This window comes from Oryzias melastigma, linkage group LG22, assembly GCF_002922805.2.
Source record: "Oryzias melastigma strain HK-1 linkage group LG22, ASM292280v2, whole genome shotgun sequence".
NCBI classification, from domain to species: domain Eukaryota; kingdom Metazoa; phylum Chordata; class Actinopteri; order Beloniformes; family Adrianichthyidae; genus Oryzias; species Oryzias melastigma.
The window spans coordinates 13,742,287-13,754,116 of record NC_050533.1 but is presented as its reverse complement, the minus strand read 5'-3'; the positions used below and the strand labels follow the sequence as shown (position 1 = coordinate 13,754,116).

Here is an 11,830-nt window from a genome sequence, read left to right as displayed (position 1 = left end):
GCTAGTATCCTGACAAACTATTTACTATAAGTGGTATTTAAATACATTCAATATTTATAATATAAACAGTCTGCACATAAGCTGACAAATATATTCATATTTTTAGCCTTTATTTCCTTCCTCCAGGCTGGTACAGTCACTCGTCCTGGTTGCCAGGGGCCGCTGGGGGCCCTGCAGACTGCAGCTCAGACTCAAACTGATTCTTTAGTCCCTTCAGATACATTCGCAGACTGTCGGGGTCAAGCCTGGAGTTTCTGGCAGCCTGCAGGAGACGAGTGGCCAGGCGGTACAATGCTCTCTGTCGATGGCTTTCTGGATCTACATGATGTCTGGCCTAAAATAGTAAAAAAAACAAAACAAACAAAAAAAACACTTTCTTACTTGTTTGATTGTTTTAATCAATTCAATATAACAGACGAGTACTTTAAAATCCCATATTTTTTCTATTGTAAAATCATGCCCAGTGATCTTTTTATTATAATTATGCTGTTTTTAGTCAAAATCAAAAAAGCTTGTGTCGGTTTAAAGATATATTTTCTGCAGCTCAGTGAAATTTTACCTATAAATTGTGGGTAGGACTTTTGGAAGTTAGCCTCCCCTAATTTCCCATCAACCCTTTGTTTACACTCTCTCTCCTGCTAGCTTACAGCACCTAACAAGCCCAAGCTGACGTAATCGTAGCAACAAAAATGCTGAGCAATATCAGAGCTATCCAGCTGTACAGTTTTGAGCCAGATGACAGCACAAAGAAAAAAAGTAATATATTTGTCTGCAAGTGGATGCTTCAGAATTGTAGCAGAGCAAGGAGAATTTGATCTGCCCATTACAGTTCCTGCATCTAATTGCTGCATCGCTGACCAATTTGGACCAATCACTGCTTACTAATGTTGTCTGGCTTCAATATGGTGGTCTTGTTGCAAAAAATGGCAACTGAATTGACTATTTTCAATGGGTGACGTCACACACTGACGTCCAGTTCTCATATACAGTAAATGGTTTAAATCTTTTGAAACATACCATGAGCTGCTGGCTGACTTTAGAAGCAATCGTCCTGGCCTCTTGGATTATACTAGGAGGAAGTGCTGTCATTTCTGCTGCTCTCAAACCTAAAATGATTGGCAACTATAAACACTTCCATAGCTAATTTAGTAAGACTTCTCTTGCTAAGGACCATTAAATCAATACCGTAGAGCCTTTCTTCAGAGCATCCTCTTTTTAGCAAGTACGTATACACCACTTGCTCCACACCGGTGTCACCACTGCGCATGTGCTGAACCTCCATGTGCTGGTTCTCCACGTTTGGGTAGAGAGACTCCAGCTGACACAGCTCAAGAAAGTGTGTGGCAAACAGAGTGAAGGCCTGCAAACAGAAGGAGGACACTCCTTTAGGATTCAGACCGTTTTAATGTTTGCTGAAGTTCTTTGTTGAACTAAGAGGTGTATCCAAATATCTTAAAGGCATAAATGAATTGAAACGGAGAGCAGGAATCTGAATGATCTGGTTTTAAAATGAGAAAAAAAGGAGCGTCAGAGCAGGACGATACAGGTGCACATTCTACCTTGAGGCCAAGGAGGAACTCACAAACTGAGTGACAGATGCCAATGCCCTCCTCGGCACTGGTGCCACGCCCCAACTCATCAATAATGATCAGTGACTTGTCACTTGCATTATGGATTATGTACGAGATCTTTGAAAAAAGACAGAAAATAATGTATGATTTTTAAAAATATTTTGAGGATAAACGTGACATCTCACAGAAAAAAGTCCATACTTCCTTCATTTCCAACATGAAGCTGGAAGAGTTGGTCTCAAAATCATCGTCCACACCTATTCTGGTGAAGATCTGACCAGCCAGACGGAAGGAGGCATACTCAGCAGGGACAAAAGAGCCTGTTAAAAACAAAGGTTCTTCACATAAACATCAAGTGCTACATTTACAGCAAGCAAAATAGAAAGGTTAAAAGATTTAATGCCAACCTATCTGTGCCATGATCTGGCACAATGCCACCTGCTTCAGGTAAGTGGATTTGCCGCTCATGTTGGGTCCTGTTATGATGACAAAGTTGCTTCCCTCTGAGATGTAGGCATTGTTGGAAACGGGCTGCTGCCGAGCCATTCGCTCCAGAATTGGATGACGACCTTGCTTTATGGCCAGCGTGTCTGTAAACTCTGGACGCACTGGTGTGTAAACACAGCAAGAGGTATGACTTGGCATTTTGGCTAAAAAAAAAACAATTAGTGACTAAGCACAGTGGTGAAAAGTGGTTTGGCAGTATTAGATCTCTCTACTTGTATCTGTGCATCAGTGTAGTCTTATGTAAGAGGGGTAATCTGAGTTAAAGCTGGCTGGGAGAGAATGGGGGCACACAGCTTGCACACTTCTCTGCAGAGACAGTTTCAGACAGCTGAGGGCCGGCACTTGGCCACATGGCCAAGGGGCCTTGTACGGCGCACAAAAAAAGAAATCGTGTTTGAGGCCTAACAGGCTCTCATGAGTATTGGTAGCAGCAACACCCATCACCCCCATCATAAAGCATAACTACTAACCTTACCAAGTTACCGTTATTGGTCGTACTCCTCATCAAGAGAGGAGTCATATTTGTTTCCTTCTTACCGTAGTCTGAAATGGTGCAGGCGTTAGCCAGTGACAGCAGCATGTCCAACATGGATACAGCATCAGAGAGTTTGTACAGGCAGTGGATGTGCTCATGGATGGTGCTGAGGAGCTGACATATCACTCTATGGAGAAATGTGCATTAAAAAATAGAGCAAACTGAACTTTCATCTGACAAACAGCGTCCTCTTGTGGACAGAGTTTGTATCAAATTAAAACTGAAATAGAAACAACCAATAAACAAGTTAATCCATCATTTTAATACTTCCATACTATCACAATTTATGACAACCACTTGCTTTTTCTGCAGTTTAAGAGAAAACATATAAATATATCAATGAAAAACGACTAGTATCTGATTCCTCACACATATGACATGTGAAAGATTTCCCTCAGGGCTTCATCACAGCGTCCATTCATCTTCATCAGGTCAGCGGTGGTGAAACAATAATTGTTCTTGTGCTTGGTTACCTGAAGTCAAAGGATTAAAGTGATGGATTCTGTGACCTCATCTTTAACACTACAATATCTACTGTTCAATCTCCATTTTTAATAATCTATTTAGGTTATTTTTTATGCAAAATGTTACCTTGATGCACTCTGGAGGGAGTTTGTCCCTAGGTAAGACGCTCCCATCAAGCTTCAGCTGGATAAAGAAACCTCTGGATGTGCTGAAGCTTGTTCGCATTGGCAAGCCATATTTTTCCGCCATCTGGTTCACAAGCACTGTGTAGAACAAAGACGCAGATGATTTTTGAAGCACAAACTATGCAAAAAGAGGGTGGTGCTTCCATGAAATACAACAAATGTACCCGCAATGTCGTCCACTATTTCTGTGTAAGCTCTGCGGGCGATGTCAAGGAACTCGTTGATGTTCGGCCGCACCGCGTAGCACTTCTGTGTGCGCATGTTCAAGCTCCCTTTGAGGTACGTGGTGTCGGGGTTGATGACTGTCTTGATCTGCTCTAGGATCATATCAAATCTGAAGAAAGAATGAAAAATGAAGACAAACTTTGAGAGGTGCTGAGAGACAGCAGAGGATGATGGTTTCGTACCTGTTGTCCTCCAGGGTGCTGCTGTACGCTTGAAGTAGAGGTGTGTTGCAGTTCTTAAATACAGTCTGTTCATAAAGCACAAAATAAACATCAAATACATACACGAGTACCATAGTTTTCTGAGTATAAGTCATGGTTTTGTTGCAGTTTGGCCATATGTGATTTTTAAGAAAATAAATAGCAACAACCACTAGAGGGCCCTATAGATGTGTATTTCAGTGTTTGCTACAGACAAGAATGCAGAAGAAGGGGCACTCAGTCCTTGGGCCCATGACGTTTTTAGTGACGCAATCCAGGTGATCGTTGCTGCCCTGCGTTCACCTGCATGATCTCAAACACACCTATTTTCTGACAGATGGCCAGCAATAAATTTGCTACGCGCCGAAAGAGGAAGGCCATCCAAATTTGGCGTGAATTTCGTTCGGTGTGAATGCAGCATCACAGAGGACACAGAAAATTTGTATGGAATTTGAGATTTGAAGTGATACAAAGAGTTTTGTTGACCTTCTAGCATGTTCTTTACGTTTTGATTATCTTAATCATTTTTCATATGTTGCACTAATGTACTAGATTTCTCCTATAATTCATGAAACTAAATAAGGATCAGTGTTTTACAAAAGTAAAGCATGATCTATTCCATTACCGTGATTACCCTTTTAAAATAAAAATGTCCGTTCCTGTTTCCATATTTTGTTGGATACATTTCTCCCAAAAGTTAAACTTCTACTTCAATGTGACTTTGATGTGATTTTTTTTTTGCCTACTTTACTGTATTTTTATTTTTGGCTGCAGTGACATATACTCCGTAGCAACTTCTAGTGTGGAAAATATGGTAAATATCTTCTTGGTTATTTTATTGTGGACATGGATTCACGCACCCTTAACTGTGGCACCAGTTCAAGGGTGTGTTTCAGCTGAATGACATGTGTAATCTTGGCTTCAGCAGCTTGGACCTGTAAAAATAAAGCAGAAATGGTTAATAAATAAATAAAACTACAGAAAAAAATACATGTTTTAATAGTGGGTCATTTTTAACTTCATTCATACATATTTTAAACTCACCGTTTCCTGTTTCGGCATCTGGACAAGAACTGAGAGCAGCCGGTCAACGTCGACAAAATGGCATATGGCTAAAAAAAATAATAAAAAAAGGGAAAAGACTCATGCTTCACTAAAGGATACACATGCTGAAATTATTTTAAGCTAGAGTCTGACCGTTCTTTAGGCCAAAGAAAAGCTCCTCGTCCTGCAGGAGCTCCTGCACAGCATCCAATCGCATGTTAATGGTGTCCACATTTACAAGAGGCTCCAGGATATTAGAGCGCAATCTTCTGGCACCGCCAGGTGTTTTTGTATGGTTGAGTACCCCTAAAAGGGTATGTTCACTCCTGCACAAAAACAGAGGTTTACTGAAACGTTACAATCACAAGATAAAAGTGCTTTCTCTTACCTGTGATCTCTGTTATTGACCACCAGCTCTAAATTGCAGGCAGATGCAGAGTCGATCATGGCAGTCTGTTCACTCCCTTTAAAGGTCACTTTAAGAGACTTGCTAGCATAAACAGAATTCTGCAGGAACTCTAAGTATTTCAGCAAAGCTGCAGCAGCTGCAAGGCAATAATACCTGGGTAAACCGTAATACTGATTAATAAAAAAAGCCCAGTGCTCCAGTAAAACTCCCACTGTGCTTATATGAAACCAGTTACTTACTTGGCTTGAACTTCCATCAAAACGGTGCCGTATTCTGGAGCACACAGCTGCTGAATGTATTCCAGTCCTTTCTTCTCATTAAAATATTTCCTTTGAATTGCTGTGAAAGGTACACCCTGGCAAAAAACATAAAAGGAGGGCAAACAAAACCCCAACAGATTCATCTAGGTGAAGTGTTCCAACACAAATGATTAGATTTTTTTTTTCGCTTCTCGTTTTTACTGGAAAATTCTCCGTGGTGAGCTTGAACAGCTTTGTTCCTTTGCCCTTCTCGCTGACTGTGTCTGGCATCAGTATTTCCACTGGCACCAAAATATGAATTTTGGTAATAACCTTCAGAGGAAAAGAATGGAGACTCAGACATTCATCTTCTTTGAAATGTCAGGGAATAGAGATCTTACCTTAGCATATGTCCCTGTGTCTGCAAACTGGGAAAGGACCAGCTCTGGACATTTCAAGTTAAGGCTGGCCATACCGATCTCTCCCCTGGCCAAACCACGGCCTTCCACCACCGCTACGATCACAGAGGCATCAGTGTTTGTGGATCCAGATGAGCAACTACTTCCTACAACAACCCAAAGACAAAATTAGTTAAATTGATTTCAAAAATATTATTGTATGGAGATATTTTAAAGACTCACTCCAATGAAAATCATGTTTTTACCATGTCATTGTGGCATCTTTCTCATGATAGTGAACATATTTAAAGAAAATTAAGTTTAAAATTGCATTTATGAGTATTTATTTAATCAAATTGTTGTAAATCAGGAGCAGACAAAAAAAAGGTTGGAAAAAGTGTGTAGCAGTGACTTAGATGCTACAATCGCTGCTCTCCTCCATATGTAGACAAATAGATCCGTGTATGTCTTCGTTTTCCTCATACGAGTTAGCATCTAGCTCAAAAGTAGCTCCAGTATTGCTTGTGATTTTTGTTTTACCAGTAATGTTAGGTTGGGGATTGTGAGGGGCAGTAAACTAGCAGGAGAGCATGTTAACAAAGGGATGATGGACATGAGGGAAGTCTTAAATCAGTCCCACCAAATTTCTGCTTAACTACTGCCACTCTGCAGAAACTTTGTCCTAGAAAACCATATAGGTATTTTAATTTGGCCTAAAAATGGCAAAGACGACTGGGAAGGCTTTTACAATAGATTAAATGATGTAAGTGTTGATGTAAGCGTCTGTAACCTGTAAGCCCAGCAGACACGGGCGTTCTTCTGACTCTCGGCGTTCCTCCATAGCTGTGAAAGGAAGAACTGTCTGAAGTTGGTGCCAGCATGGATGACCATGTCCTCCCAGCCCTAAAGCTGCTAAGGCTTTGACCTGCCCAGTTAAAAAAAAAGGCAACAAACAAATAAAACATAAATATAAGGACAAAGCGCCTAATGATAAAATGTATTATAGGACTTAGAGTATTTGTTTACCATCAAATGAATCATCTAAATTTTACATAGTTAATTTTAAGCTAACCTGATTAGTGATATGTTTTTTTATTGATGATAAATTACCTGAGGTTAGTCTTGGTATAGACAGCCTGTGGCTGGTGCTGCTGTCATTTACACTTTGCTGGGACAAAGCTGAAGAAAGTGATGCAGGAACGTAGGAGGTGGCCGTTTCCTGGACTCCATTCTTCTCCAAAGAGACGTCCCCGCCGCTTACCTCGTCTGTGCTGCTATGATACATGTTAAAATATCGCAAAAGTTTGACAACAAACCAACATGTCCAGACCTATTTTCACACAAAAGAAAATAGTAACACCAAAGAGTACAAATGGAATTCGCGAGATAGATTTCTCTGGACAGCTAGCAACTAGCAAACGCTAGCAACTACCGCCGATTGAGCGCGAGGTGTTTTTCCCGTAGAAGCTACTGCGCATGTCAGCAACACAGTTATGACAGCGAAGTCGCTAAAGTAAAATCAGAAATGAAAACATATTTAGAACTGATGTAGGACATTAAAATACTTGCATTCACAATGATTCGCACTTTAGGTGTATTTGTTGTTTAGAATATATATATATATATATATTGGGGAAAAAATTGAAAAATCACACTAAATGTCGCATAAACTATAATTTTTTAAACTATCTTTAACAAAAGCAACAACAATAATTTGGCCAAGTAATGATAATAATAATAATAATTATTAATGAGAACATTTCATGATAACCCCACAAAATACAGAATAAATACATTATGACAACGTAGGATAAAATTGCAAAAAAATCATATAATAAATTTTAAAAAGACTTAAATCGTAAGAGGTGAGGTGCGGACATCATTTTATTTTGAAAATCCCGTCCATTTTGAAAATATTGGCCAGTTTTCAGTGACAAAATCAATATATACTTTATTATATATATTTTGAATAATAATTGGCAATCAAAACATAGCTATGATTTGACAAATACACTGAAAAAAAGTCATTTGACACACTAAGAGTCTGGGCTTTTATTCTCAATTACACCGGAAGTTTTTTTTTTTTTTACATCAGTTCAACATGGCGTCGTACATGGACGATGGGGATTATTTTGTGAGAGAACTAGAGAAAAATGACGGCTGCACTCTAAAGTTGAAACAGTGTTACGTCGGGGATGTCGGTTGTGTAGTTTGGGACGCAGCAATTGTTCTAGCGAAATATTTAGAGACCAAACAGTTTTACGACCCGCCGTCAGGAGTGGACGTGTGGTCTGGCAGCCGTGTAGTCGAGCTGGGAGCTGGCACAGGAGTTGTTGGTCTGATGGCAGCGACACTCGGGTGAGATTCCTGGATAATAGGAGCTATTTTTTCTGTTAGTGTTTTAGCATTATTATTAAATCAAAGTGACATATTCATCGTATACCTACAGAGCACAAGTTACTGTCACAGATTTGGAAGATCTTCAAAATCTTCTGCAAGTGAATATTAAAGACAACCAGGCCCTCGTTAACTGTGGATCTATAACTGCCAAGGTACTAAAATGGTTTGTACTCATGTTTTTGTATTATACTGAACAGAACTGTTTTATATGCAGTATTTGTGTTGTGCTAAATCTGGCTCCTTGTGTTAATAAAGGGGAGATGATGTGTCCGAGTTCCTGCCTCCCCCTCATTATGTCCTCATGGCAGATTGCATCTATTATGAGCAGGTATTGAACCTCAATTTTAGTCATTTGGACTATCATTTTGAAACTTGTGATTTTACAGCACCGAATGAGTCACTGTTTATTCCCACAGTCAATTGCTCCACTGGTTGAGAGCCTGAAACTGCTTTCAGGACCAGAGACCTGCATTATTTGCTGCTACGAGAAACGCACTGAAGGTGTCAATCCAGAAGTAGAAAGGAAATTTTTTGAGGTACAAACAAACCCACAGAGGTTTTTTTTCTTCTTCTTTCAAATCTTTATGTGCAATCTTAGTTTAGAGACATGTCACCATCCACGTGTCTCATTTGGAATTTGTTTGAAGTCATTTTTTTTTGTTTCTCTCTTTCAGTTGCTGCAACAAAATTTTACCTGTGAGAAGATCCCCTCTGACAAACAAGATCCAGAGTTTAGTAGTCCAGACATTCACATTTTGCATATCCGTAAAAAAGTTTAAGCTTTCAATGTCTATTTTTCCCCCCTTTGTGGGATTGTCTTTATTGCCACAAACATATCAGACTCTACATTTTTGTGTGAATTTTTAAATCTATTTTAATATAAAATAAAACAAAGTTTTATGATGATGTGAATCGATATTTAATATTCATAAACTTTTGTTTTTTGGCCATGTTTATTCAAAATGTTGAAACTTCCATATTAAAAAGCAAAAACATTTGAAAACATTTTGAATTTCCGACATTACCAATTTTGAGCACTAGATGGCGATATTTATTTAAACCCCAACCTGTAATTGACCCAGTACTAAACATAAATATATTTAAGTATTACTCAATTACAATATCAAAATTTTATTAGTCAAGATTATGTCAGATAAACAAAAAAAACATGTATTTATATGTCCCTCATTTGTTTATGGTACTTACCAGGTTTTAATAATTAAAGAAACCACTGCATGCTGGGCTCTGTCTGTAACGTGTGGGGAATTCCATTCAAAGCCCCAGATTAAGTGGACGATTATAGCTCTTTTTGGAGCATAAAACCGTTAAGTACTCCCCGTACTCCCACAGGCATGCAGAGGCCCCTCACAGCCTTTCATGTTGCCTTCTGTTTACACAGTGGAGCTGTAGCATAATGTGCAGAAGTGCCTCCAGCACTCAAACCAAAAAAAAAGGACATCATTAAGGCTGAAATTTACAGGGGCGGATCTTATTATTACCATTAAAAAAATAGACTAATTTCTCTTTTAAGAAAACAAAATGGTGGAAAAAATAATCAATCTGTCCTAATTAATTGAAGCATTAATTTGCTGAAATTTGAGACAGAAATTATTTTTTCATTCAGTAGAAGACTAAGATGAGCATATTGAAAAAATACATGAGTGAAAAGTTGAGAAATTTTAAATTATTTTAACTAAAATGTCATTAAACTCCCATTAGTTAAAAAATAAGACAAACCGTTTGAAGGTTTAAAGTTTTAGAAAGTAAGTCATTTTCTATGGGTGACGTCTAGTTCTCATGTACACTTAATGGTTTGACCTCACAGCCTCCTAATCTCAGGCCAGACGCTCTACCATTAGGTCACTGAGCTGAAGGGAAACTGAAGATAAAAGCCGTTATGTGCTGTAACTTTGAATAACCGCAGCAAACATTTGGAGATAACGGCTCCCTGCGGCCTTGTGTGGCTCCGTCCTTTGTGCTTCAAACATCTGGACTGTCACAGCGTGAACTAACCTTTCAGTGATGTCTCCTTTGGCTCCGACCATTTAATCTAATTTGATGCTGAGGGGGACATCACTAAGGAGGACAGAGGAGAGCTTTGCTGATACGTCTCAACATTTCTTTTAATCTTCCACCAACAGAACTTGTGACATGTGCTCCTGAAAAACATTAATACGGCGTAATTGCGGTTTCTAATTAGGCTGATGAGCATGGGAATACGCGGAGGCTGATTTAGAATGAAAATGATCTGCAGTGAGGCTGCGGCGCCTCTGAAATCTGTTATCAGATGTGCATAACAGTAGATTCTGGTGGCTAGGACATCATTATTAATGTGCACTTGCTGTAGCAAGACAGAATGAGGACATTTTTACTAAGGAATGGAGCTATTCCATGACTAACATCCACTAAAGTTACACAGCAGAAGAATTCACATTTTGTATGAGCATATTTCTAGTTTTGCGTCTGAATTTCCTCCCTAAAAAGAAAAAAAGTGTGGCGTCCTCCCAAAGCACAAGGGTGGAAGAGTGTAGCCTGTGCACCATTCTACTGCATCACAGCCAAGTGACACAGAGGACCCTTTGTGCCACCATCGTTATGCTGCCTTGAGCCAACAGACACTGCTCCAGAAGACTCCTTTTCTCACTATTAGGGCGTGGCTCAAGAATAGACATCAAACTGGGGCTGATTAAAAATAGAAGATGTGTGACTCTTCTTATCCTGCAAGGGTTTCTCCCTGCGCGCTTGCAAATCGTTTCCATGGCGAGTAATGCAGCACAGGCCTGACTTTCTGAGAGCAGAGCATGTGATTTGTGTTATGGTTCAGCAGGAGCCCCACGTGGACGGATGGGAGCAGTGCTGACTGTTTGCCTCCCTTGTTCGGTGGATTTCAAAGCATGAATTGGAACTGTACCACTTTGGGACAACCAGCTTATAGAAACACAATACCGCCCCTCCCTCGCTCGCCACAGGCCCTGCAGGGGAACACTGTGAGGGCGGGGGTGTTGTTAAGACAGCTGTGCTGCAGAGGGGACACAAATCCAGCACTGTGAGAATATTGTGTCCTCGTCAGTGCAATCGGACGAGACCGTCGCTGTTTGGGGGATTAGCGTTGGACGATCCAGCACCACTAGTATAAAACAATCCAGAAATACTGCTTTTTTTTCAGCGAGCAGCATTAAAAGCTTCAAAACTTCAGGGTTTGAGGAGTCATCAGTTCCGGGGATTGATACCCATGTGACTTCCAGTTGGGACAACTGGTTGATTATCATTAGCAAAAAGCTGTCTATTCAAGGGTGGGACAAGTCTTAACCAAAACTGAAACAGTATAGGTGAAGTTTTCTCTTTTTTTGGTTTATATTGAAAGCCAAAAGTGTTCCAGTTTAGTCTGCAGGTCTTCAGTTACTTCCTGCACTGCATGTACATGGTCTATAGCAGGGGTGGACAAACTCCGGCCCCAGGGCTAAAAGCAACCCGTTAAACGATTTAATATGGCCCACCAAACACAAATAATCTGTAATAATCAAGGGTGTAACAATTCATTTTAACAATTTGATTCATATCATAATTTGCGGTTGCCGGTTCAATTCTTAGTCAGTTTTGGTCCATTTTGAATGATCGGATTCTTCACTGACCTAAAATGGATCCTTGATAA

General features: G+C 39.8%; 2 protein-coding genes across 5 annotated transcripts; one reads left to right on the top strand and one right to left on the bottom strand.

The window, feature by feature from the left end:
* Window positions 1-9: 9 nt before the first annotated feature.
* On the bottom strand, window positions 10-7,260 carry msh4 (mutS homolog 4). Of its 4 annotated transcripts, XM_024291971.2 has the most exons (20): window positions 6,889-7,259; window positions 6,569-6,703; window positions 5,782-5,945; window positions 5,603-5,713; window positions 5,381-5,496; window positions 5,121-5,294; window positions 4,886-5,058; window positions 4,733-4,800; window positions 4,549-4,623; window positions 3,671-3,735; window positions 3,428-3,597; window positions 3,205-3,341; window positions 2,983-3,086; window positions 2,616-2,740; window positions 1,979-2,179; window positions 1,773-1,891; window positions 1,560-1,688; window positions 1,186-1,360; window positions 1,018-1,106; window positions 10-334 (listed from the first exon to the last, which is right to left on the bottom strand). In XM_024291971.2, the coding sequence occupies exons 1-20, from the start codon at window positions 7,061-7,063 to the stop codon at window positions 137-139; spliced, it is 2,703 nt and encodes a 900-aa protein (XP_024147739.1). In that variant the 5' UTR covers window positions 7,064-7,259; the 3' UTR covers window positions 10-136. The 4 variants fall into 4 exon arrangements, with proteins under 4 accessions (XP_024147739.1, XP_024147787.1, XP_024147945.1 ...); XM_024292019.2 differs by lacking the exon at window positions 5,121-5,294; XM_024292177.2 differs by lacking the exons at window positions 10-334; window positions 1,018-1,106 and having other exon boundaries at window positions 1,192-1,360; window positions 1,583-1,688; window positions 6,889-7,260.
* A 583-nt stretch (window positions 7,261-7,843) lies between these two features.
* Window positions 7,844-9,084, top strand: vcpkmt (valosin containing protein lysine (K) methyltransferase). Its single transcript, XM_024270403.2, has 5 exons — window positions 7,844-8,136; window positions 8,228-8,341; window positions 8,434-8,506; window positions 8,595-8,714; window positions 8,853-9,084. Exons 1-5 carry the CDS (start codon window positions 7,880-7,882, stop codon window positions 8,955-8,957), a joined length of 669 nt encoding a protein of 222 aa, XP_024126171.1. The 5' UTR covers window positions 7,844-7,879; the 3' UTR covers window positions 8,958-9,084.
* The last annotated feature ends 2,746 nt before the right edge of the window (window positions 9,085-11,830 follow it).

What these genes read in the sequence shown, in the direction of transcription:
- msh4 (XM_024291971.2), bottom strand. Translation starts at nt 7,063, where the DNA reads ATGTATCATAGCAGCACAGACGAGGTAAGCGGCGGGGACGTCTCTTTG. An exon ending in AGCACCCTGGAGGACAACAG is followed by an intron (nt 3,598 to 3,670) that starts GTACGAAACCAT and finishes TTCTTTCTTCAG; the next exon opens with ATTTGATATGATCCTAGAGC. An exon ending in TCCCTCCAGAGTGCATCAAG is followed by an intron (nt 3,087 to 3,204) that starts GTAACATTTTGC and finishes CTTTGACTTCAG; the next exon opens with GTAACCAAGCACAAGAACAA.
- vcpkmt (XM_024270403.2), top strand. Translation starts at nt 7,880, where the DNA reads ATGGCGTCGTACATGGACGATGGGGATTATTTTGTGAGAGAACTAGAG. An exon ending in ATTGCATCTATTATGAGCAG is followed by an intron (nt 8,507 to 8,594) that starts GTATTGAACCTC and finishes TTATTCCCACAG; the next exon opens with TCAATTGCTCCACTGGTTGA. An exon ending in TAGAAAGGAAATTTTTTGAG is followed by an intron (nt 8,715 to 8,852) that starts GTACAAACAAAC and finishes TCTCTCTTTCAG; the next exon opens with TTGCTGCAACAAAATTTTAC.